The sequence below is a fragment of the Papilio machaon genome, chromosome 1 (genome assembly GCF_912999745.1).
Source record: "Papilio machaon chromosome 1, ilPapMach1.1, whole genome shotgun sequence".
Lineage (NCBI taxonomy): Eukaryota > Metazoa > Arthropoda > Insecta > Lepidoptera > Papilionidae > Papilio > Papilio machaon.
Window position 1 is genome coordinate 320,678 of NC_059986.1, and position 27,495 is coordinate 348,172.

Sequence of the window (27,495 nt, forward strand, 5' to 3'; positions counted from 1 at the left end):
TTTAAAATAATCAGTTTCTCTTGCTGGAGTTAACTGTCTAGTTGTTGTCCATATAAAATTTGACAACTGGCAAAATGAGACTATTTCATACTTACGAGTTATTAAATGTACTTTTGAATAAGTGATAACCATGTAATATATCATCAGCTCACTATACATCCCCACTTAGAGGCTCGGAGCCTACCCCAAATTAGGGGTGACTAGGCCATAGTCAACCACACAGGCGCAGAGCGGGTTGACTTCACACATATCATTGAATTTTTTCTCAGATATGTGCAGGCAGCATCGCTATGTTTTCCTTCACCCTAAGAACGTCGGTCAAATGTACATATCTAAATCGTAAAACACATTGGTAATTTAGATTTGGTGTATTTGATACTTAACACATTCACTGTTTACAAAATAAAAAAGGTAACAGCGGGGAGCCAAAACTTTTTACGGTGAATTTTATTATTTAATAATATTTTTATTTTTAAGTTTTAATATTTAAAAGCCTTCGTTTGTCAACACGTATTTTAACCTATTCAGCACAGTTAAAATAAATACATTGAAGGCTAAAGGACACCGATATCCAATGCCTTAATAAATTAAAAACGAATACAAACTGTTTTTACAAAAAAAATATATATTTGTAAGTATGTTTTTTTTTCATATTATTTACACTTCTGTTTCCGCATCCGCTTCCGTTTCCGTTTCTGCTAAAATTTTTATTTGACATCTGTTTCCGTTTCTGGTTCCGCTAAGACACTTCCGTTGCATCACTAATAAGTACCTGCAAACACTGCTGTGATACCTTTTTGTGTGTAGTTTATTTAATAGTAGCAAAGGAAAGAAATTTGAAAGCAAATATAAATTAACGTATAAAGTAGAATTGCTAAAGAGCTGATATTAATAACATTTCAAATAAAATGCATTATAAAAAGTAGTTCTTGATTTGGCAGTTGACTAAACTCTACAAGTTATTTTCATTGCATGTCTACTATAGCGCTGTTGTCGTAGTTTTGTAATTTAACAGTACGTTTATGAACTGATGAAGTAGCTTAGTAACTTTGAATTTTAGCGAATAGCGAATTTTTTTGGTTAACATTGATGCTTATATTATATCAAGTTAACATTGGATGTTGACAGTCAAATAAAAACAATATTGTAAAACTCGGTAACATCCATTTCTCTTGACACACATAACTATGACGTGGTAAAGGGTACAACGCATGGGGGTCGCCAAAGGGGGGGAGAATGGTAAAATAGATTACAGACAAAAAGCCAGATTAATTTGGAGGATTAAAACCTTGTGCACCGACCCAACGTAATTGGGACAAGGTCAAGGAGATGATGATTATAAACAAAAAAGATTACATAAAAATATTTAGATTAATAGACAAAAAAATGGATTTTTATAACTATACGAGTATGTTGCATTTTTGTGCACTTTTGAAATACCATAACAAGTACTTAAATACTTGTTTTTTTTTAGAAGCACGTTTTATTTAAAGAAATATCGCAATAAAAAAAGAAATGTCTATTTACGAGTTGTTTGTATAGCGACATCTTCAGTTAAGATTCTACTTTACTAAAAACACTACTTTTTGCCACTAGATGGCAATGCACGTTCTTTAGTTCTAAAATTTTACAATAGATGGCGTCTATAAAAATGGGTTTGTAATATATCATCACATCACACGTCACACCAAAATTTATTTACGAAGACATTGTATTTCTGGTGTTCCAAATGATTGTGACTTCTGTCTATTTTCTGTCTCTAAGTATGGATAAGAGGCAAATGAAGATGAAGACGCAGTAATTTGGAATTGCACATCAGTCCTCTGTTGGTAACGCCTTTCTTAATGCAACATCTTATTTGTATTAGGGTTTTCATGAGTTTGCCAAATATTATACACTAGCTGTCGCCCGTGACTCCGTCCGCGAGGAATTAAAAAATACATAAAAAGTAGCCTATGTGTCCTTCCAGACTGTGATCTACATTTATGCTAAATTTCATCGAGAAATATATATATAAATTTCGAGATCCGTCGAGCCGTTCTGGAGATACCTTCAAACAAACATCCATCCATCCATCCATCCAAACATTCGCATTTATAATATTAGTAAGATACATGTTATTAAGTTTTTGAGACAAAAAAGTTATAGTTATGTAATATTTAATGTATAAACGAATGCAAAAATCATTTAACTACAAAAAAATGCATTACATTATACAAGATTCAAACCAAATGTTATGTTATATTAACGCAAGTAGATATGACATATTAATATTCCAAATGCAAACTCTACGTATTGTTTGTCATCAATACGTTAGGGCAATAACTTGTCAGCATTAGGCCGCGATATTTCCATCGATCATCCGCATTCGCATGATATAGCCATTTTTTAGCAACCTCATAATATCCAAGTTTTTGCGGAATTGAGCATCGCAATGGCAAGTCGTAGCTCGCAGTTTATGACGCAACTTTGTGAATTAACGAACGACCGCGGAATATAAATAGTCTCTGTAATATAGTCTTCATTGTGTGGGGTTAGTAAAGCGCTCTACGTTTGCGTTTTAAGCGTTAAATTCGCTTAACATTAACCCTTTGTTTCTTCACTGAATATTTGTGATAATATTTTTAAATTTGAACATATTTTAAAGAACATTTTGTAACATGTGTAACATTTAATCTGTTCTATATGCAGAGATTTGTGTACGTATATATAATATGTGGCCGTAAGCCTTTTAGGTCCCAAATGTGAAGTCAATAGCCCATATAAGCGCTAAGAGCGTAAGGGTGGGTCCCTACTGAGTAGCAGTAGTACAATTAAATGAAATTTCTTTGTTCTAATATGTGGAGAGAGAGAGACAAGACGAATTAATATATTAGTGGAAAAAGATTTTAAGTTAGGAACGGTTAAAATGAAATGGTGGATTTTAACTTAAGCATTACTAGTAGTCTAGTTAAGTTTAGAAACCGTGCCCGACATTTTGCGGTGACACTGGAGACCTACCCCAAAGGGCGCGGTCTGAGGATTTAAACTTAGTCAATTACTTCCCAAAGCAAGCGTTGACTAAGCTCAGCTTATGATAGAAATGTAATATTTAATGTATATTTTGATTCTATTGGTCGTCGGAAAAATATATAAAAAGGTTTTTTTTCTTCTATCTTCTCATATCTAAACAATGTCTCGATCTGTTCCAAGTTCCTTGCGACTGCACGAGGTTTACCCTCGGGTCAGAACCATTTACCAACAATATGCAAATCGAATGAAATCTCTTTATATTTCTGTTACGTTAAAATTGGATTTGTTCGTATGAAATTGCATTCGAAATACGAAATACGAAAATTTCTCGTGGGAAAATGAGCTTGATTATTTTTAAAGTTGAAAATGTTTGTAATATTAGATTTTAAGTTATTTTTAATTTCGTAATTTGTAGTAATTAGTAGTTAGTGCAGTTTGTTTCAATAACTTTTTTAAAAAGATATAGAAAAAGATAATTAGTAAATAGCTGTAATTTAAATTGTTTTTTCTACAAAAGAAGTACTTGGTTACAATACTACCGTTTAAGTTGCGTGACACAAACCCATTAAATGATCACGACAAAACCAATTTAATTAAAATAATACACTGACATAAAACGACAATGCTTTACGTCAGCACCGAATTGTTATTTATATTTTACGACTAGCTGTCGCCCGCAACTTGGTCCGCGCAGAATTAAAAAAAAACTTAAAAAATAACCTACGTGTTCTTCCAGACTATGTTCTACATTTATGCCAAATTTCATCAAGTACCTTCAAAGAAACATCCATTCTTCCATCCATCCAATCATTCGCATTTATTATATTAGTACGAGAACTGAGAATAATTATTTTTCAGTTAAATAAAGATTTTTATTTACTTTTTATACATCTTTATATCAAATATGATATGTCAACATTAGATGAGCGCGGCAACATGTTGTGAAACATCAACAAACATTGATTGTAAGCACTCATCTGTCGCACTCATAGTGTATGCTTGTTATATGGTGTTTGCTTATTAAATACAATATTTGCAGTGATTCGCTTCAGTCCGTGTGCCGGCGAACATTCGCAACTATGATTGTGTGTCGAATGTAAACAACGGCACGAGACACATATCTAGTATAAATATTTTTTTTTTAAATGTCAAATCATCCGGTCACTGTAATATAAACTAAATTTATACAGTAAAAATGTTTAGTAGAGTCGGTAGGAATCGGTAGTATTCTTAGATGACTCTTACTAATAATCCTCCTAAACATAAAATGAGGTTAAAGTTACAAATCGTTTCATTAGAAACTGTATACAGTTCAGTATTTAGCGATGTGCATAATTATAAGTCGCGTTATCTGTGTAATGAGGTCCCCGGCGGCGAGGGGCGGGGGGCGAGGAGCGAGAGGTGGGGAGGAGGGGGTGAGAGGTGCGGGAACATTCCCGGATTATTTAATACTGCACACAGGTCCCGGGAAATCTTTTAGAGAAACTCCTCTCCCGCAGCGCCATTGAAATATGCCCGAACAATCACCGTCTTAATAAATTCTTTCTCTTGCCCTTTTATTCTTTTTACTTTGTTTTCTTTTTAATTATCACCAAATTACTTTTAGTGAAATTGCTATGGAGATGGATTTTCTCAGCTTTTTATGTCTCTTTCCTTAATTTAAGTTGACAGTCGAGAATTAGGATTTTCTCTTTACAAATCGGAAGTTAAACATACTTGTTAAAAATATATTAATTTTTATAATAAAAAAAAAATACTACAGACAAAAGAAAAACACTGTAACTCAGTAAGTTACATTTCTTACTAAATTAATTTTTTTTAAATGGTTTTCAAAACCAAAAAAGAATATGAAATGACAATGGTTCAAATCAGGCGATTCGTTATATTTGTACAATTAATTGATTGCAAAGTTCATTGAACTGACGTCAAATGTAAAACTTGCTGAGCCACAATAGAAATAATCTACGCAACTTTATTCGTCATTTGTTAAAAGGTCGTCTATTTATTTAGATCATAAATAAAAGCTAACAAAAGTTATAAAGGTATTAATAGTAATAAATGCGAAAGTTTAGATGGATGAATGGATGTTTGTTAGAAAGTATCTCCGAAACGACTCAACAGCTCTTGATGAAATTTGGCATAGATGTTAGAGCATAGTTTGGAAGAACACGTATGCTACAAATTAAGTTTTGATTAAGTGAATACGCTACCTTCCCGTTAATATTCCGTCAAAATCGGCCCAGCTATTCCGGATTATTTTAGAAACGTTTATTTTCGTAGTAGAGATAAAACGGATGGAAATTACAACTTTAGGCCTTGTGTATACAGCTGTTTTATCGCGCGATCATTTGTAAGTTTAAAATAGTAGGATTATGTGAATAAAAAAACATTATCACACTTTAGTTTTACATCTGCTTAAGTAGTGCGCATAAAGCCTTATCTTTATATCAATTACTATTATCTAGGTATTGTTTAAACCTAACATATAATTATTTAAATGTGTTAAAATATGTGTGGGTGAAAGAATAAAAGATAAGCTTACGAGACAGCCTCATATTTTAGATCGCTTTGACAACTTGAAGTTTTCCTTCTTCTTTTCTCAAAACTTCTTTCTTCCGCAAATCATTGAATTGCATTTCATTTAAGTTATATCACAAAACTAATTTAAATTCCATATTTAATTAGATTTTCTATAATTAAATCGTCTTAAAAGGAGTTTTTTTCCAACGACTATCACTTAATCACAAGTAATTATTCTTCATAATTAATCTTCAAAGATACACAAATTCGGAACCTATATAACTTTCCGCTACGAAAGCTCAAAGTGTAATAAATGATTCGTAGCTTTCGCGCTACGATAACTGCTACGTAGTAAGGTGTAACTCTACGAATAGGACGTAAGGCTGCGGCGACGTTGGTGGTAGTCCTGTACGGGACTGACAGCGGGCCTCGCTCAGGGGCCTCGACGTTCAATTAGACGGCTCCGGGCCCCAGTCTTAGGTCACGCGATGAACTCTCACGGATTTCATTTTAACAGACTGTCGTAAAAACGTAATTTTTTTACGGTGATGTATTAATGCAGTCGTCGTTTCTGATTTAGTTTTTTGTTTGGTATTTTTGTTGTGTCTTTTTAAATTGTTTCGTGACACGCGAATGGTACTGTGTTCTACCTTTTATGTTTAAGGTTTCCTTAACATCTATTTAATTCAGTAGGTAAATGGAATAAAAGGTAAGTAAGGGTAACAGATTTTTAGCCGACAGACAACAGGGTAACGTTTTAAAATGTGAAAGAACGGAGATTTTATTACGGCAAGTACTTCTCCGGTCCGGTCTTTAATCAATTGTATTGCGAATGAAGTGCGCGTTTTAAGTAACAATAAAACAAAAGCGGGCAGTGCGGAGCGTACGAAGCAGACCAAAGTGATGGGCTGCGTCACCCTACACGGTAACATGATAGCTTCCGGCCTTTGTGCGCTCTCTGAGTACGTCTACATTACTGTTCTACGACAGTACAGTACGTAATAATAATTTAAGCAGAAATCAATGCTCTTTGTTCCTGTTAACGTTATTCAATTCGAGATATATTGACGTTTATTCCTGTGTTACATTATTTGATCGAAAACATCCAAAAGGAAATAGAAAAAGAATTGTAAAATATACCGCGTCTTCTGATATTAAAATAAAATTTAAATATGAAAATGCGCACAGCGTAATGTACTATTGTTGTTTAACGATGATACTTTTTGAAAAAGAGACCGTGTCAATTTTAATAGAATATCTTTTGTCATTTTGTTCGTAACAAATATTTTTACCATTCTTTATCTTTTGTTTGCTGAAAATTTATTTTCATAAAATGATTATCGATGTAAAGTTTTTTCCAGAGAGAGATTTAATATCTAATACAACCTACAAATAACTTGACAACTGAAGGTTGTAACTTAAACTTAAAATCCTATCTTCATACAAGACCAAATAAAGAAAAATAATAATTGTTACTACCTTCATACAATGTTATATGTCGGTAATCATCCTTTCTTTGTGTTTAAACTTTAACATTTCTGTATTATTAAATTTGTTTTTACGACAAGTACGTCGTTTCAATTAAATTTTGCTTAGGATCGTGGATCAAAGGATTTTAAGTAATTTTCAAGTTAAATAAAAGTCCGCCATGTCAAACACGAAACGTCGGTTGCCGGGTACGGCGGCTACAGGTCTCAAACATACGCAGGGCCCGGGGGCACGTTGTAATGCCGGTCGCCCATCGTGAGTACGGCGCGATGCGATACAGACGCGAAATACATGGCGTCCAAGCGCGCTATAAACAAAATGCTCGTTCTTTCCCAGTTTTTTGACTGAAATACTGATTAAACGATACATCCTAATCTTTTACATTTTACAGTAGACGGGATACATTATCGCTTTCACTTACGGTCAAGAAACGAGCGTTGTCTTCACGATATAAAGTTGACCGTAGATAACCGCCCTAGTTTCAAAAGCTTAAAGTAATCTTTGTAATATTTGTGTTATATTTAATTACCTTTGTCCGCAGCGCTGTGGGCTGTGCGTGAGGCGCAGGTAATTGCGAAGCGATGCGGCTCCGGCGGTGTAGAGGGAGTGCTGTTCATTTGCTTTTCATTTGTTTCATGTTTAAGAATAACCATTTAATAAATAACTTAGAAAATAATTGGCGATGGAAAATTATTGAGTTTTTGTATGTAATAGATTAGTGTTCTTTGTATCTTGCATAAAATAATACAAGATCTGAGTCTATTCTGATCGAATTCAACACCTGCACAACACATAGCTATCCAGGATAATAGTGAAGGCGGGGACGGAGTATCGGATATATTCGATCCTCTTCTACCTTCATGATTTGAACGAGTTATTGGATGTCGCCGTGGAATAAGAAATGCGAAGCGTCGCAAGAAAGTTGAGTTGCCTCGCAATGCTGTTATATTTGCAAAAATATACTTCTTTTTGTTTTCCACACTTCACTACGACTTATGTTATGAGAAGTGAATGTTATAAGTGAATATTTGGAAGCTTAAGTAATATTACTGGCGTAGCAAATTGGAACTCCGTTGAAGATATACCGAAGTGGAAAAAGTTTCTGGACCAAGACAAGACCCACAAAGGGCTGTAGAGCTAGAAGAAGAAGAAGTAATATTAATGGGGTAACCGTGGGCAGTACTTACCTTACCATTGCGATTTCCCATACAGTCCTATAAGTGTGGAATAAGGAATAAATTTAAACAGCGTTATTTTATTTTATATAGTTTAATTATCGATTGTTCTACATAAAGCTACTTATTCGATATCACTAACCAAAAAAATATATCAGTCTTAGTAGAATTTTCAAGCAGCATATTTACGAAGTTACTAAATTTGCTATCTAGTTATTTGTCTATAAATCTGTATAACAATTAGTTTTACTTTGACTCTACATTAATAGGAAACCTGTCAAAAGAAAATTTACCCAATAACATTAAAAAAAGTCCGAATTACATCGTATACTTATTCCACAAAAAAAAATTATATAACGTCCGTATTTATATACTACATGGAATTTAACTTAAACCTTGACTATGTCCTACACCTTAATACAAACAAACAGTAATCACTTCAATCATGCTAACAATAATTCTATTGCAACATTTTTTACGTTGAGTATAAGACAATACCACCAGTACTAACCGTGAATTTCTGAGACTTAAATCTCCGTTTAAAACATATTTTGTCAGAGGTAATGACAGGGATCATATGTTTTATACAGAGATTTGATCTCAGAAACCAACCAGTCAGTACCAATTAAGAAAACCTACGTTAAATTAGTTTAATAATATCATGTTCTTTTTAATATATTCAATATATATTTACAGTAAACCAATTAAATATTAGTTAAGATAAAGCACCTGAACAAAAACATTATCACCATCCCCCTAGTTATCTTTGAAAAAAAAAGGTATGTTTTGTACAAGTTTCGGCAGTTAACTAACGTCACAATAAAGGTTCGTTATAATATTTATTAGTTTAATTCAATGATTATTTTCATATGTAATATAATAACTCAACCAGTAATGTCAACAATTATTGACATAATTTGTGAGAAACATATTTTATTCGTGTTAATTTAAATTCAGCAATAAATCATTTATCTTTTATCATCATATTTAATTTTAAAGCATATCAATGAAAATATTTGAAGATTTATTTTGTCTGTTTTGAGTGATTCAGAAAGTGTTAAGATGTTTTCTTTGATTATAAAAGGTTTAAAGAGATCATACAATAATTTAAATATATTTAAAAGCTAAAGTTTTTTTTCAATCACAATTGAGTTTCCAATTACCTACAATACTATGAAGTGGTTATTTCTCTGCGATATGTTTATAGCTACTGTATATTGATAAATATCCTCAGTTAATTTTTATGATAAGTAATAAAACCCTCACAAACAATTTAAATTAAAATCCGTCGATTAATTGATTTGTTTTCAATGTCCTTATCGTGTTAGTGTCAATGGTAGAGTATGAAGATCGTTCGCGTAATGGTATCAATGCGTGTGCTGTTCCCCGATGATTAGAGTTCACGTACCTCCGCTATCTTTACTCTGCAACATATAAACTGCATATTGAATTAAAGCTGTCTTTAGTAGTTCATTCATGTTTGTAATAAATAATAGCTCTAAAGGTGGATATAGACTAGAACATTTACTTGTAACAGAACAACGAGCAGCTCTATGATATGTTCTAGTGTATCACCCTTTCAAGAACCAGACGTGCTTTGGGAACTACGCTTTTACTTGTGTTATACAATTCGTAAGAACGTTACATTACTTAGAAATGCTCGAGAAAATGCTCTAGTGTATATTCACCTTAAGGTGTACTCTATGTGTTATACTCGAAACAACTATGTTACAAAACTGCAATATCCGCCAACCCCTACTCCACTCGTGAACATGGATGTTCTCCAAAGTCTCTCTCTATCGGATTAGGAGAGTATAAAGAGCATTGTGTTCCAATTTTAAATTTCACAATCAACGTTTCGAAAGTTTTCTTGATTAATTTTCGAATGATTTCCAACTTTTATCGTATTGGAGTTTTAGTTTTCGATACTCCGGTCACATCAATTTCTCAAATGTCAGCGTGGTGGGAGGTAAGTGCATCCAACTTGCAGCCGGAGTGCGGGCTAAGTTTTTAAATTATCGATACAGTGTCGCGGCCACTCCCGGACCTAACTTTTCCTTTTTACTCGCTATGGACCCGGTTGTTAGAATTTTCACGCTTTTTGAACAATATCGATTACGATAGAGTTATTTATGTTTGTTACTAAAATAAGTTATGATTTTGGTTTAAGTTAAAGTTGGTATAAATATTTTATACAGATTAAAATAATTTCTCGATTCTTACAGTTATATTAATCACATAAAATTGTGATACTGAAAATGTAATTAGTCAGAAAACTGTGAGCGTCAACGATGGAATTGGAACGTAAAATAATAAATTGATTACTGTTCGTGTGCGTTTACACGGCTTTTATTATATTGTAATATTAATTGAATCACAATCAAAAATAAATACATTGTTAACTTAACTTATTATTTGAATACTGAATCGAAATAATATTAAGTGTATAAAATACTAGCTCTTGTACGCGACTACGTCCGCGTGAAATTAAAAAGAACTTGATAAAAAGAAGTATGGAGCTTCGTTTTTTTTCAACCTATGTTTTACATCTGTGCCAAATATTATCCAGATCTGTAAAGCCTTTCTGCAGATACCGTGTAACAAACATTTATCTATCTAGTCTTTCGCATTTATACTGAGTTAGAAGTAAGATTATTTCGATTTATGTATCAAATTGTCAGTCAACTCATCCTATCTTTAAAATGTGTAGTAGTTATTTTACATAAATTCATATTTTGTGAACATAACTATGAAAATCTTGCCAACTAGTAGGTTATAAATAGGGCTGTTGTTCCCCGAACGGGGCCTCCATTTACTTGGTAATTAGTTATGGAGCGGGTTACGAGCGCCGAAATGTCGTGACAGCTTCGTAATTTCAACGCTCGACGTCGGCGGGCCGCATCGCGCAGCGCCGACCCCGCGCCGTCCCCGGACCGGCACCGGCCCGCGCGCCCTTAATTAAGCTTTGCTAACAACTATAAGGGACGGACACGACACGAGTAATCTAAGATTTTAAGCTTTTTGTGACCGGCTTCCAACGATTTTAATTTTACTGTCAACTTTTTCAGAAGCGGTCTAGAAGGCATTTGGTTCTTGGCATTTGCTAAATGATATATTTTGCTGCAAATCCAGTCATATTTTTCAAATTTATTGAGCACTAAGGCAAAATCATTGAATAACTGTTTAATGTTCGACAAAATAATGAATAATTCATGCATATTTATGTATGTGACGTCAGGGCTGGAAATTATCAGACAGTAACTGCTTTTAGAAAGTGTATCAACTGGTATTAATGCGCGTTCGCTGCACGCAAGAGCCGCCGCCGAGCCGCCGCCGGCTGCCAAACCGGTGATTGATTGATGTAATGGAAGTTGATTGTGTAAACTTTGGAAATTATCCAAGCAACGGGAAGTGCGTTTTAGATTGAGAGATTTTATAGTTTAGAACTGACAATGTTTCAATGTTCTAAATTAAATAATAAAAGTCCTCTTTATAGCCTATAATTTTTACTTGTACATAAATATTACTTTTTACTTTTTATTTAGTGGTATGTAACTGAATCGTATCGTACTCGTGTCGTGAGGTGACAACGCGACTTTGCTCCGTGGGTGCCGCGTTTTGAAGGGTAGCATGCTTTAACAAGTCCCAGTTGATTGTGACCCAGTAATTTCGTGTATTAACGCAAAGAGCTTCCAAAACGGACATGTCTGCGTTTGAGCGGCGCTCACTCCTAAATCAAGGCGGCAGGAAATTAAATTCGGGCATCGCAACATGATGCTTCGTTAGTTGCTGACGGATAAGGCTCAACTATTTAGCTAATCCGTTATGTTACCTTGATATTGTAGCTTATGTTCGATTGATTGCCAATTTTTTTTGAGGTGGTTTATTTGTTAATGTTAATTTAAGGTGACATTAACTCACAGGTGAGGTGAGATCAGACTATGTAATTTCTGGCGGGCTCCCGCCGGCCGAGGGCAAAGGGCCAGGCTTGGGCACGGCGGGCGGCGGCCACGTTGCCGTTGAGCAGTGCCACCACGTCGTCCAGGTAGCGCAGCGCTCGCGACTCCGCCGCCAGTAGTCGTGCCGCCGCTGCACACCTCCGCGCCCGCGCACTCTCCGCCTGACAATAGACAACATTGTAATCACTAACGTATATGTGTTAATACTAATATAATAAGCACATTAGGTAGTTAATGTGAACAGTGCGAGGCTACACTTCCATTCCAACAACGTATACGTTACCTGTTTCACTTTGGAAACAGACTATACAACCTAAGTATGATAACAAAAATAAATCTGCGTTTAAGGCCGGCAATGTATGCTGCTCGTTTGCCTCCTATTCATAAGAAAAAAAAATACATCGGGAATACAAAAACTAGCAAGAATAAAGATTATGGATGCAGTGATGAGTTAAAAGGGACGTTAGCATTATTCATACATATTTAAATGATATATGAGGCATGTCCACCGTTAATTTAAACTCTATAAATATTTGCAAAATAATTACTTTAGTACCAAATAATTTTAACAGTGGTAGAGTCTGCTAAAACTACATCAATTGTATGAATGGGCCAGTTTGGCCGTTGAAATAAGCACCACGACCTCACAAAAAACAGGCGTAAAGAAGTATCGGAGGCCTAATTTTAGTCCTTTACCTGCCCTTTTCTTATAAGGAAAGGATGACAGTGAGACTTGGATTTGGCGAATGAGGGGAAAGCAAAGCATAGAAATGGGAACCTGCCACTGCTCTGCCTACAACCAGAGGCAACGGGAGTGATTGTGTTGCGTTTTTGTGTTTTCTACTGCGCATTGTAATACGTACGATGTCACACTTGAGTAAATATAGGTAGTATATAAAAGGAGTACGCGACCTTCTTAGTTCAATCAAATCGCATCACGTTGATGTAATTCTGCATTTAAATTGAATTAAAATTGCAGGTATTCGTACGAGTGGCGTGCGTGCCGCTGAAGCCTTAAACTGATGTTACATTCATACATCGTGCTCTGTTAGTATATTTTATTTAATAGTTACTACTTATTTACGTATGATTTTACAATATACTAATATTACAAACTGAATTTCGTAAAGGCTCAATTGTTAGTTGCGAGAATAACATCATGAAACAAAAAGAAATATAACCTCTTTTATACTTCACGTTTTTTTAGATCTATTCGACAAATATATATAGATAAAAAGTACTTTTACATCAAAAGTAAATTTTTATAACGAACATTTAAGATGCGAAATATAAAATGGCCTAATTTTTTAATTTATTCTTGTGCTGTTTGGTGCGCAATGAGTGCCAGATGGACGGACAACACTTCATTTCCTCGAGTGGCGAGTGGGGATGCATTACCGTCTACTGCGCATTGTGCTGCTATGTTTTGTTACCACATAAAACAAAAGACTAGTTTGACGGTGGGAACGTCAAGGAACAGGAGTTTTTCTCAAGTTTTTTTTAAGTAAAACTTTTTCAGACGTCTTAAATTACGAATGTACTTGAAGGCATTGTGCATTAAAATTATTGAGATTTAGAAAAGCTAATAAAATCAGAACTTTTAGGTTTATTTTCAGAGTTGTGGCGCATCATATTATTATCATTAACATATTGCAGCAATTCTGTTTTATTCTAAAGTTGTAATTACAATCAATTATGTATGTGGAATATTAAATATTACACAGCGTGATGTTGGAAGTAGAGATAAAGGGTAGCGTTGACCGGTGAGGTAGTGCGAGGGAAAAAACACATCCGGCTGCTACCCGTTCACCGCGGACGTGGTTATGTTATACTGATATATGTGTGATAGATGAACCACACATGTACAATTTTCTGAGACTGACAAGAAGACATTCGCCCGTCAACTTTATATCATACTAATATAAAAATGCGAATGTTTAGATGAATGGATGTTTGTAGGTATCTCCGGAACGGCTCAACGGATCTTGATGAAATTTGGCACAGATGTTGAACATAATCTGGAAGAACACAGATTCATTTTTAAGTTTTTTTTTAATGCCGTGCGGACAGAGTCGCGGGAGACAGCTAGTATCGTATATTTTACTTTATGATGTTTATAATTTGTTCTGATATGTTAATTCCTACACCTTCCTTATTTACGAATTATAAATTTGAATGATGTACGTACATTTTTTATAGCTTTATTCTAAATAATCTGTCTGTCCGTTTATCTTATGATACCTCATTGGTTAAGTATGCTTTCAATAATATGTTTAAGTTATTTTAAATGTATAATGAGAGCGGAGTCACGTGTTCTAGTTATATTCAACAATGTCCTCAGTTTTTTTGACTGTATCATAGTCACTGTAAGCTTCAGGAAATTCATGCGGCGTTTGTGTGTGAATTAACAATATCACCATAAATATTTATGCGATCCTCGGCATAAATTAAACGGAATCGATTTTCGGTCAAAGTTGTTTTGTATACGGAAACCGGACACCGCTTCAGCTCTGCTGTTAATTTTAGAACATAGGAGAACGTATTACACCATTGTTTACAGTTGGATGTTATGAGGCTTTATATTATGTCCTTTAGATTTTTATTAATAATTATATATAGAGTTTATCACTGCATAAAAAAGGTAACGTAAAGTAAAGGTACAGTAAACCAACTATAGGTAAAGTCAAGCGATTTCGTCGTTATTTTTTGTCGTTACTTTAAGTTACGTTATAGTTTTCACGAAAATAATACAAATATGTAATGTTATTTGTTCACCTCATTATAATGTATGAGTTAGAGGACATTAAGTTAATTAAATGGACTCGTAAAATATTAATAAATGTGTTCTACTAATGGTTCGTTAACTGTTTTGTTGTGGTTCGCTGTAGTTAGTTAGAGATAATTAATTTAATAAATGTGTAATTTTGTTGTTGCAGTGAAATCAGTAATTCAATGGTCAATTTTGCGACCGAATTTATCTCTAACAAATGCCAATTGATACTTCTGTTCAATTATTAAGGTCAAAAAATATATTTTAAGAAATATAGCTTTTAATATATTATATTTTTCGTTTTACGTATGACTAGTTGTCGCCCGCGACTCCGTCCGCGCGGAATTAAAAAAAGAACTTAATAAGTAGCATATGTGTACTCCCAGACTATGTTCTAACTACATATCTATGCCAAATTTCATCATTTTCCGTTGTGCTGTTTCGGAGATACATTCAAATAAACATCCATCCATCCAAACATTCGCATTTATAATATTAGTAAGATTACTATTATTTATAAAAATATTGTAACATTAATCTTAAATACCTGCATTATTAATTAAATAAATATTATATTTAAGTGAGTGGTATTTACAAACAAAACTGTTATGTTAATTACGGCTTTGCTTTATCACGATGTCGAGTACCGTTCAGTTATTCATTGTGCGATAACAATTCTTATCAAAATCGTATCACTGCAAAAATTAAAACAGTACTACGTTGATAAATTAAAACATACATTTCTTTATCTATTGTTATATGTAGAGTATGTTTCTTTTCTGTTTAAAAACTAAGATTAATAAAAAATATAATGTAGATCAAGTGAGGAAACCTTTATGAGATCTATTAAAAATGCGCTGCTCCTCACATAAGTGGTCAAGTTTTAACTGTCTTATAGTATAATACGTCATTGTAATTAGGTATAACTACATTTTGATGAATATTATTAAAAAATGCTTAGTTTAGGCTAAGTTTTTGCCGAAACCGGCGTTGGAAAAACTGGTTTTGATTTGTTATAATTTAAAATATGATGTATAGTTAACTTCGATAATGAACGGTTCCATATAAAAAATAAACATAAATTGTTTACTAACCAGACGATGAATTATTTTTACCAATTAAGGAGTGAAATTTTATAACAGTTTAAGTTTTTTGCTCCCCTACCTTACTGTAACATTGCATCCATTAGTTTTTCACGCATCGCGTATTCACCAAGTTTTCATTGCGCGCGCAAAGCATCAAACATATCGCGCGTATCGTGCACGTCACGCAACACAAATTCCAACCGATTCTGACACATAAACAAGTATTCTGCCAATTATTACTAAATGCATTAGCGCAACGTGTACCGTAAGAAAGAAACTAAGAAGGTGATTCACGTTAATGACTTATGGTGTTTGCTGTGGGCGATGTGAAATGTGCGTGCGGGTGCGAGCGAAGGCGGTGCCAGAGACGCCAGCATCGGTACCAACGCGTCAGAGGTCGCGGCGGGCCGTGCGCCGGGCGAGCACCTGCATGTCCTCGTGGATACCCGCCAACTCCTCGTGAAGGCTGCGCGACTCCGCGAGCAACGCGTCCAGCCGTCGCGCTGCGCCGGACAGCCCGCACTCCTCCTCCTCGTCCTCTTCCACCGACAGGGCTAACTTCGCCATCCTCTCCCTCTCCATAGCTTCCTTCGTACCTCCCTCTCGTTTCCTGAACTCCCGAAGGAGATCGCGTCTGATGCCCCCCGCCTTTTCCTCCTCTTCTGCCTCTTTTAACTCGTCGGCCAGAGATCTTTCGGATTTTATCGATTGATGCTCGTTCGACTTCTGGTCCCGATCTGTAGTTTCGGAGAGACGAGGTTCAGGTGTGTCCGTGTTCGATATCTGCGGGCTCGGGGACAGCAGCGCTCTCTGCAGGAACCGTCTGGTGTCCTCGTCGAAGGGCCGTGCGAGGCCACGTCGCGGCGCGGGCATCACTATCGCCTCCAACGCGTCTCTGCCCGGGTCCTCCGGCCTTAAAAGCTCCAAGATTTTTTGTCGTGGTGGAGACAGGGTGGAGTAAACATCATATTTGGACACCAGTTTCCCTTTGTCGGGAGAAGTGTTGATATCACCGGTGGGGGAATATGCGCAAAGGTTTTCGTTCAACATTCGGTAGTTGCGAATCTTGACGTTTCCCTCGGGAGGCAGGGCGACTTCGGGGCAGTTCTCCGGCGCCGGTTCAACGATCTCGATGGCCTGCAGCGCAGCGTCGACGGTGATGCGGGACTGCGTGAAAAGATTCATGATACGCTCGGGCAGCGCAGCCGGCGCGGGCTGCCAGCGCGGGCGTCGGGCGCGGGCGCACTGAATGATGCACGAAGCACAACTCCCGGCCGAGCGGTAAGGGTGTCTACACACAAACGACGAGATGATTGATATACAAAGTAAAACAATGGAACCGTTTTTGGTTAAGAGAATGCGATTTCTAAACAGTGAGCGCTGCGTGACCGATTACACTGCCGCATGTGATAATATCCGCGCCACTGACACTAAACTCGCTCACTACATCACTTTCACAACAATAACAAATCGATAATTAGGTATTTAAGTAATTGAGTGGTGGGAGCGTTGATTAGGTAATGAAGTGGGCCATGCGCGGTGAATCAATGAATTGGCGCCAAATATGAATGTACGCTGCACTATGCGTCTTGTGGCGCGCAGCGTGCGGTGTGCGGTGTGCGACTTGCGGCGTGTGCGGCGTGCGGTTTGCGGCGCGTGAGTGCGCCGGTGTTGCGGCGTTGCGGGCGCGCGAGTTACTGGCCGCCGGTCGCACTCGTGCCCGCGCTAATTAAATTTAATACATCTGTCGCGGCTATATTCCTCGATTTTTTTACAATTTGTTTGTACTAATAACTACGTTAAACAATGTACGAAAATTAGAAATTAGAAGTTAATATTTGAAGGCGATAGAAAAAATATCTTAAATAATATTTATTAAGAAACATTTTTTTTTGTATTTAACACAAGCATAAAAAAGCCGCGTCACAAGGTGCATGAAGAGCAGATGCTATATAGATGTTACGAACACGGCAGATGTTACTTCGTGTCTGCTCGCTAACCTTTTGGTATCGGTATCTTTAAAAAAAACATTGTAATTGTAATTATGTACAATCGTGTTCTAATATATTACCAATAAATAAAAACCAAATCAATTGTCAAACAAAACGTATTATTAAATACATTGCTTTTTAACATTCCTTCATAAAAATAATAATCCTTCTTGTGTAAATACGTGTGGATTTTTATCTCATGAGATTAATGTTTTTGTTTCACTATAGTCTTTTATTTTGTGTCTAGCTAGTTTAGTTGTGCAATAGTTGCTGACGCAAAGTGGCAAAAAATTATTCACAATCATATCCCTGTATTAATTATGTTGAAATTAAGTTTTTTACCGGTTTTGCTTTAAGGCATACGTGTGATTTGGCACAGTGGGAACTGGTTTGATTACGCTATTGGAATCTAGAAAATATACCAGCTGGCGATTGCAATTTTGTCCACGTGAATTTCAATATTTATTTTTATATTCCTTGTCTACGTAACACAGAAGTACACTTAGTAAACAAAACTAATAGACCAAATATAAAGACATGACGAGAAAAACTCTGTTTTCACAACAATATTACAAACTAGCTAGCTAAGTAGCGATTAATTCTGCGTGGAATTAAAAACTTTATTAGTAGCCTATAGTAGTAGGAAGAACACTTCCAGACAACGTTTTCTATCTACGCCAAATGTAAGCGAGATCCATGCAGCCGTTTTAGAGATACCTTCAAACAAACATCCATCCATCTCTCCATCTAAACGTTCGCATTTATAATATTAGTAAGAAATAAGATCGAAGAATTATCGTTAATTTAGTCTTTCTTTTATGAACTAGTTTTATGATAATCTGTTAAATATCATATAATATCTATTTAGTAGACATAAAAACTGACCTGACTGTAGGACTGACTCTTTTAATTAGGAATGTTAAAAAAATCATCTTAAAAATCAGATTCTTCATATCAGTTTTATCAATTAACTAGCTGTCGCCCGCGACTCCGTCCGCGTTGAATTAAAAGACAAATTTACGTAATAAGTAGCCTATGTGTTCTTCAAGACTATGTTCTACATCTGTGCCTAATTTCATCAAGATCCGTTCAGCCGTTCCGGACATACCTTCAAACAAACATCCATCCGTACATCTATCCATCCATCTAAACATTCGGATTTATAATATTAGTATTATGTCTATAAATAGTCCTTCCAATTTTCACCATAAAGAAGATTAAATTAAACATATTTTTAGAATTAAATATTAAGAGATATGAATATACAATAGTTGTCGATGGATTGTTGTTGTTGGTTGTCATTGTGTTAAATTCAGCGATTGTGCGAAGGTGACATAGCCTACATTCCAGCGCTTACAATATGTGATAATTATTGGACACCTCGGTCGAATGCCGCTTTGATTAATTTGAATATCTGAAGCCATATCACGGCTCGTGTGACTATATATAACTAGGTGGAAACCGGGTCACGGTGTCATTGAATCCCTTTCAATATTTATCTGATTTCATCTGAATGAATCATGATTTTTTTATATCATAAGGTGGCAAGCGAGCAAGCGGTAACCTAAGTCCGCCTAAATAGCGAAGCGACCGCTGTCCATAGACATCTGTAATTGCTATAGATAGGCATCCATCTTTAATCGGCAGAGGAGGGGACACACAGAAAGAGGATATATCCTCTTATCGGTATTGCACCGGTCATTCGTACACCCAACAAATATTGTTGCGGGATCTGCCACTGTAAAAAGATAATGAAATATTTGAAGATCCTCATTTGCTGGAAGCCATTTTTGGATGATAACCACAATGATTTATTAAGTTATGGTCTTAGAAATGTTCAGGTATGTTAGAAGACTTCTTTATTAGACTTTTAGGATTTACTCTAACTTAAAAGCGACGTCTCAGAGCTGACATCTAACCGGTTCCAGCTGCAGTACGTAATCTTGTAAAATATCCCTTTAAGAAAATGTCGCGCTATGAATGTCCCTAGTGTGTATTTGCTTTTTACTGAAACTCACAAGAATGGTCAAAGGATACTGTGTATTATTCTTAGGACTTTATTAGTATGTACTTTAGAACTTGATTGAGACTTTACTGAGTCAGAATAATTTGAGTAGTTAGCAATTAAGTCTAAGTTAACGAGATAGTCGTACTAACCGTTGCTTTCTGAGACCAAAATCTCTGTATAAAACATATTGTAAGCCCTGCTTAAATATTTTGGTGTCAGAAATCCACGGTAAGAGAGTATAAGGGTTTGAATATGATGACTAGGACTGTAAATTACCTTTTTTAGAACCTGTAATCTCACTTCAATATTTTACGAAACATTTCCGACGAGCTTTATTGATACTTGATGCGCTTTTGAACTTTTTTAAAGCTTTTAAAAAAATAGTTCTTCATCGTAGATAACAAGTTAAATTCTCTATAATCTATCATTAACGTTTTATTTTAAGTTTTCTTACTATTTTATTTATTTCAAAATCGAAGCAAGATTTATAGAGTTCATTTAGAATATGTTTTGCTTCTTGTAATCTTTGTTTCGTCGAGTTTGCTCGTTGATTTCTTGTCCTAATGTTTTAATGAGTTTGACATGGTATTAAATACGAATTAAACATTTTTTTGATATTGACTGTAATGATAATAGTATGCGCACTATCAGTGGACGTCCTTTATATCTGATAGAGGTGATAACGGCCCGAGCGGCACTGATATGTAGAATTAGTGTGAATTTTCGGCGCTTACTTATCATCGGCGGTGGTCTGGGGTACCTACTGACAGCCTCCGCCCCTCGCTGGCTGACTGGTATTCGAGACCTCTGCTGATCCTGGACCTCTACCTTTTTTATCTTAATTTTTTTTGTTAATATTTAATCTTGATTGATTAGCACAATTAATCGATGATAACCTGATTGTTCACTGCTTTAGGATTTTTTTTTTTAGTTTTTTTAATTAATTTATCAGGCATTTAATTATAATATTATCGACATTTTATTTTAAATGTAAATTTGTCAGACATTTTGTATTGATATTAATTTATGCAATTTATTTTATCTTCGATTGAAGTAATAATGATTTTACAAACTTGACCATTTTAATTTCAATGAAATAAAATGTTTTTTTGATATGAACATCGGATACCAGTTTCGGAGAGAGCTTTAGAATTTATTTAGTTGGACGTTTAAGACACATAAGTAATTTTGGTTATCATCATCATTACGGTCATAATGTTGTGTTAAATAACTTGAAATATATCAGGAAAATGCAATTTCTTGTTGTGTGTAATCGCATGCGACACCGCGAACTATAAGAGAACATAAAATGAAATATGAGAGCTTTTTCAGGAGAAACCTTTCACTTGTAAAAGTAAAACACTTCTATCTTTATAAGTGTTATTGCAGTTCATGGAAAATGGGCGAGGCAGGTACATAGAAAGCAGAAGCGGCCGTTGTCCGCAACATCGCTGTTACCACACCAACTTTGCGAGCTCCATTGCCTTCTCTTTATATATATAAAGCATTGATCTTAGATTTATTATATTATATCTATGGTTTATGAGAAAATTCCATGTAAATTCCTATTAAAAAGTAGCTGGAGTGTTGTAGATTAATTTTCTCGGAAGCAAGTGGGCTATGTTCAAGATGATGTGTATAATCTTTGTTTTTCAAGAAAGGATATAATTTTATTCTTTGACCACTCTGGTTTTATCCTAAAGATATTCAGAAAATAAATAAATCCTGAATTAGCTTTACAGAACCTGACTGAAGCTGAATTACTTTGACGTTATAGTTTACATCAACTTAATTTTAACATAAAAAATACTTTTAAAAAATACCCTTTTTACTATAATCGCTTTCCTCGCTACAAGGATCAGTCCCCTGCAGACCCCTTCCGCTTGCCTACCTTGACCACAAAATGTTTTATGCACAAACCTTTTTACTTTACTCATCGCGTAAAAACTCTTATTTTATTTTCACAGTAATTTACGTACCAGGAGTGCATATTAGAAAATATTTACAATCATAAAATATGAATGGAAAGTTTCTATTTGAACAAACGGATATAATTAAAATCTGTGTTGAGAGATAAAGAGGGCGGGCGGTGGTCCATTCACGGAGCTCTGCGCTGTCGGTCGCATTCGATTGTGAGGACATCGGCGAAGTTCATGTCGATTGTGCAGCGACCAGCCCGCCCCGAGCCGTCGGACAATTTACAAAGATTTTGATCTTATTCTTTAATCCGCTGGCTTTGTACACTGCAAATAACTTATTCTTAGAAACGTACAAAACTTACCGGCTGTGGGTTCGTAGAAGCTATTATAAGTTTTGATATAAATGTATGAAAAATATAAAATAATTTTTACACCTTATAACTAACTAGTTCACAAGATATAAATGTTCAAAATGTTCACAGAAAAATTAGGCTTTGGATTATTGTTACGAGATTTGGTTTAGAGTTACGCAACATCCAAAACTCTTCACTTTGAAAACGTTATAGTTAAGTTTATATTAACCTTTTCTTCTTCTTCTTCTTCCTTTGACAATTTTGATACCTTACGCCGACGCGTCTTCCAAACTAATCTCTCTTACCATTTCAAAACTCGTCGCGGACTTAAGGGTTCTGTCAAAAAGATACCTGCGTATGAAGTGCCCTTGTGTAAAGTCGAGAGGCACTCAGGACTCGAGTGTCGTGGAGTGTCGGGAGGGCTGCGGGGTGGTGCGGCAGGCTGGGGGGGAGGTTGTAATCAGCAAGGGTACGCTGCCGGCGTCAACTTGAGAAGTCGGCGTTGGTCAGTCGGACCCGACAGCTCGTGGTTCGAGACTAATAGCGACTTTAGGGAAGGATGTGAGTCTTATCATGAGTGTGTTTTTCTTAGTTTTGTTTACTTGGTCGATTGAAAGTTAATATAATGTTCGAGGAGTTTGATCGTCAAATATTTACTCGTGATTAAATCGTAGTTACGTTGTATATTGTATACTGGTCAAAGTTACAATAAAAGGAAACGGAATTGTATGTTGCGCAAGTTTTTTTATTTGTTCAAACTTTTTATTCATTTTTTAAAAACAATGCTAAAAACTTTATGATCAGCCAATGTTAGACATTAATAATATTTATTATGTTTTTAAAGGATTTTATTTTTACTTTGTTTTATCATGTCAACATGCAAAATCGATTATCACCGTCAGTGATAATAGATGGCGTTAATTATTAATTGCTTTGTTTAATTTAATATCTATATACAATAAATGTTACTTGCAACATACCAATTTTATAGTTAAATGTTTTTTTGACATGTCATAAAAAAGTTCTATTATTTCGATGTAGATTTGCGTGTAACATTCTGTCGGCAGGTCCACACGGCCGCCCACCGATTGGAGGTGTGCGAGGCGTGTAGCACGCCGCTGCTTCAACAGGTCGAACACGTTATTCTGTACATTTGTTTGTATTTCTTACGATCGTCTATCGATCTAAAAGTTACTTTTAAATACTTACTTATGGTATTCACAATTCAAGCCACGTTCTTTTCTTTAGAGAACGTAAAAAGCAGTCATGTGATATTTTTGACACCAAAGAAATAAATGACAAATACTTCTACTTTAATTGATAGAAGAGAGGACAAATAGAACTACGGCTAAAAATATCAGAAGTAGAGTAATAGTCCGTAAACTGTAGCACTATGCTACGGCCACGTTGTAACCGCTACGACGTGTTAGTTTGGTTTGATATAAAAAAGTTAACTATTGTAAAACCAACATAACATATAATTTAAGTTCTTACACATGCACACATAGTTAGAATCTGTTTTGTTTATTTTATTTATGTACAATTAAGAACAACAAGTTGTAGTAGGGACTTGCCACACCGCGTCCCAACACCAGTACGATGACTTTACGCATGTAATTACAGCGATAGTACTCTGCCGCCTCGAGTGCTCTCAATCCCGTGTCTACGCAATTGTCTACGAAACCTTTTACAATTGAAAACTGTATGCAATTCATATACAAAATTGTGATTACTGTTATATTGTGAGTCTAAACTAAATTTTATACATTTGAACTAAACATTTAAATATAAAAGTTGTAACAGAAGGAAAGTATTAACTCGTTTGAAGCTTTGTATAGAAACTGCTAAATATATTGCTGGGTTGAGTTCACCCATTAATCTCCACGCTTGAGTATGCACGACTCTATTTTATTTACCCTAGTACATGTATATACAATATGAATTGGGGATTAAGCTACGCGTACTTTTTCAGTTAAAAATAAAACGTCATTCAATATTAATGACGATCGTAATATGTTATTGATTGAGGTGAGTACTACTGATGGTGAGTGGAGTCCCAAGGCCGAGTCATTCATTCCCTCGCTGGAAGAATGACTCAGTAGTAGGTAGTACCCACAAGCGAGCGTCGCGTACTTCAAAGAAAAAATGTAGCCAGATTGAGTTTGTTTAAGGTTTTTGATTCTAATTTTGTAATCATTTTGTGATTCCTGGTATTTTTTTTAAATCTTGTGATAATAATATTAGTAATAATCGCAAGCGCTAGGTTAATACGTTATTTATAAAAATCAACTTTGCTAAATGTTAGTTCCAAATAGTTGAGTTGTGTAAATTTTCCGTTTTCTCCATTGCTAACCGAATTATTACAAAATATAAGTTTGACACTAAACCAGTACTTACATTGTAATGACTAAAGATTCAAATTTTGTAACTAAACATATGACAAGAATCTTTTGAGTTAAGTATTTTTTTAAGTTTAAGTTTTGTCAGCGAGCAACATTGGTGTGTTTGGCGCCTGCGCGGTGGGCGCGACGGTCGCGCGGTCGATAGGGCGGCGGGGGGTCGCGGTGAGTAGCGCCAGTCCGCGCCGCGCCGGGCCCCAGCCAGCCCGCGCCGCGCCGCCATGAAGGCGCGCGCGCTCTTCACCCTGTGCACCGCGATTTTCGCCGCTGCGACCCTCGGAAATGCCGAGAAGAGCAAGTTCTGTAAGTACTCTACTACCATAAGTCACTACTTTAATTTATATTGACGTATCTACTGTATATTAATTCGTTTTGCCGCCCGGCGTCTGTACAACGCCCCCTAGCGGTTGCCGGATTGAATGAAAGTAGAGTTCGCGGTTATTACGGTTTAGATGACTCCATTTTGAAGCAATTTCCCGTTTTAATATCACATGGAATTACATTTTCCGCACTGAATACTATTTGCGAATTGCTGGACACTTTAAACTGAAATATAAACTTGGAAAATTTGTTCGGAAAAACAACAAATGTTTAGAAAAGCGGTTAAATATTTTTCAATGCTATGGAGGCAAATGGTATATATTATTTTATTTGATAAGTTTTCATTACGTATTATCCATCAGAACAAGTATAAAATAGAAAGAAGGATTTCGGGGCTTACTACTCTTAAAATTAGAGTGGCTCATAGTAACCGAAATAGGTCATAGAGACAATAAGAAATGAAGCGCGGCGTGGCACGACGCGGTGCGGCGGGCAGTGCGCGAGGCGCGAGTCGCGGCCGCGTGTAAGGTGTAATTACTATCGTATACCAAACCTTACGCTACGCTAAAACTCCGGATATACCATGGGGATTAAGTTATATATTCACTAAGATAATATGATAATAATACTAAGCCACAAAACTTATTAATGGTTTTCCACCTCAATAAGTTTCGAGGCACCGAATCTTACATTATATTTCCATTAATTTATGTTGCATACTCTATTTTTATATGAGTATGTCTCATGATGATTCTTGCTGATAAAAGGTTGAATGTAAAAATGTTCCATTCCTAATTTTGTATTAAAGTAAGAATTTATTGCTTGACACATTAAAAAATAGATACAGTTCGATTTAAAACTATAAACATACATATCGCGAAATTTACTATAAACATGTTGATAACATTTGAACTCAAATGTTACTGAAGTACTTGTTGATTTTCTGCCAACCTTCAGACAGCTTGTTGGCTATCTTATCGACGGGGCCTGGTCCACCACAGTGCCTCGCTGGACCGACCAGTAAGACCGCATCTCCTGCGCCCAGTCTCAGACCCTTGTCGATGGTTACGTGGCCTCCAGTGGATACGCTAGACCCTCCTGAGCTCGCAGCCACTGTCATAGTTGGCGGAAGACCAGGAACATTTGTTAGTTCTACATCTAGCTGACTTCTTGCAAGGTTGACGACTACTAAGAGGGAACCGCTGCCACCCCATCTTAAGACTGATAGAGCGTTTCCTAAGCGCCTGATCTGAAAATCATAATTATTTTACTTAATTTATTTTTAACAATCTTTTTCGTACGTTGTACATTTTACTATTTTTGCTAACGCTTTTTTATTAACTGCTAGCTTTTACCCGCGCCTCCGTCCGCGCGGAATAAAAAATTTAAAACGGGGTAAAAATTATCCTATGTCCGTTTCCTGGTTCTAAGCTACCTGCCCACCATTTTTAAGTCAAATCGATTCATCCGTTCTTGAGTTATAAATAGTGTAACTAACACGACTTTCTTTTATATATATAGATATCATAATCTGTCAATGAGATTTCTGTTTGTCATAAGGTTTGAGATTATGTGTTATTCTCATATTCTCATAGCGAAATAAATATTTATTTGTTTACTCAATATAAGTAATTCCTAAGTAATAAGTAAACTCGATGTAATGTACAGACTGACAAAATTAAGATTGACTGATTTCATTACTTGGCTCAGAGAAATAGAGATCAAGTTACTCAGTTAAGTAAAGTATGCTCTACAAAATATTATATTTATAATTCAAATAAAAGTTGTTCAAGTAGGAAAAATATACGACCGAAAAAATTCTTGTATATTTTAAATTTATCTTTTCTAAAAATTTTAATAATAGACCAGAAAAAGTGAAAATAACAAATTTTATTATGTAGGCGAAAGTACGAGAGAGATTAAATAAATACTATTTTTACGAACACTTTATTCCAAAACTGCTTCAGTTTGTTTTAAAAGTATTATTTAACCGCGCGCGTCTGCCTCGCAAGGATTAGAGGACGTGAAAATGTACAGTGTTCAGTATAAAGGAGGCGGTTGTGGATTGCATCACATTATTTTCCCGTGCGAGTAAATTCGAATTTAAATTTCAGAATACGAGCATACGTTAGACCGGAGACTGGCGCTCGACGGCGCTCAAACAAAATGCTTTGAAGATGCTCGCCACGAAATTTTTGAAGCGCTTGTTACGAAAGGAAATATTTTTCTTAAAGAAAAAATTCTATAGGCATTTCGTTAAAAATATAAAACATGGCAAAGATAAACCATTAAATGTGCAGGTTAATTATTGGGTAACTAAATATAGTGATATTTTCTGACATTGATGGCGATGTAACTATGTTAGAATTCAGTCAGCTTATTGTGTTTATATATATTCTTAGTAGAAAATTCCTTTCACTTTTAATGCATAAGAATACATAAGAAAAAAAAATTGAAATGTTACCTCTGTATGTGGTCCCATAGCCGGCGACTTC

General features: G+C 35.6%; 2 protein-coding genes across 2 annotated transcripts in view; one reads left to right on the forward strand and one right to left on the reverse strand.

Annotated features, from left to right (window-relative positions):
• Positions 1 to 9,379: 9,379 nt before the first annotated feature.
• LOC106712822 lies at positions 9,380 to 17,611 on the reverse strand. Its single transcript, XM_014505475.2, has 3 exons — positions 16,436 to 17,611; positions 12,117 to 12,315; positions 9,380 to 9,619 (listed from the first exon to the last, which is right to left on the reverse strand). Exons 1-2 carry the CDS (start codon positions 17,192 to 17,194, stop codon positions 12,130 to 12,132), a joined length of 945 nt encoding a protein of 314 aa, XP_014360961.1. The 5' UTR covers positions 17,195 to 17,611; the 3' UTR covers positions 9,380 to 9,619; positions 12,117 to 12,129.
• Positions 17,612 to 24,870: 7,259 nt separating this feature from the next.
• The window catches only part of LOC106712749, a 50,450-nt gene continuing 47,825 nt past the window's right edge, over positions 24,871 to 27,495 (forward strand). Inside the window, exon 1 of the mRNA XM_045679241.1 lies at positions 24,871 to 24,982. Within this exon, the coding sequence (XP_045535197.1) occupies positions 24,901 to 24,982 (82 nt within the window). The 5' untranslated portion in view covers positions 24,871 to 24,900. The remainder of the gene's footprint in view (positions 24,983 to 27,495) is intronic.

Excerpts from the sequence above, each read along its gene's own strand:
- LOC106712822 (XM_014505475.2), bottom strand. The coding sequence starts at position 17,194 with ATGAATCTTTTCACGCAGTCCCGCATCACCGTCGACGCTGCGCTGCAG. Across the intron at positions 12,316-16,435 it reads GTATCCACGAGGACATGCAG|GCGGAGAGTGCGCGGGCGCG; the intron begins GTGCTCGCCCGG and ends GTCTATTGTCAG.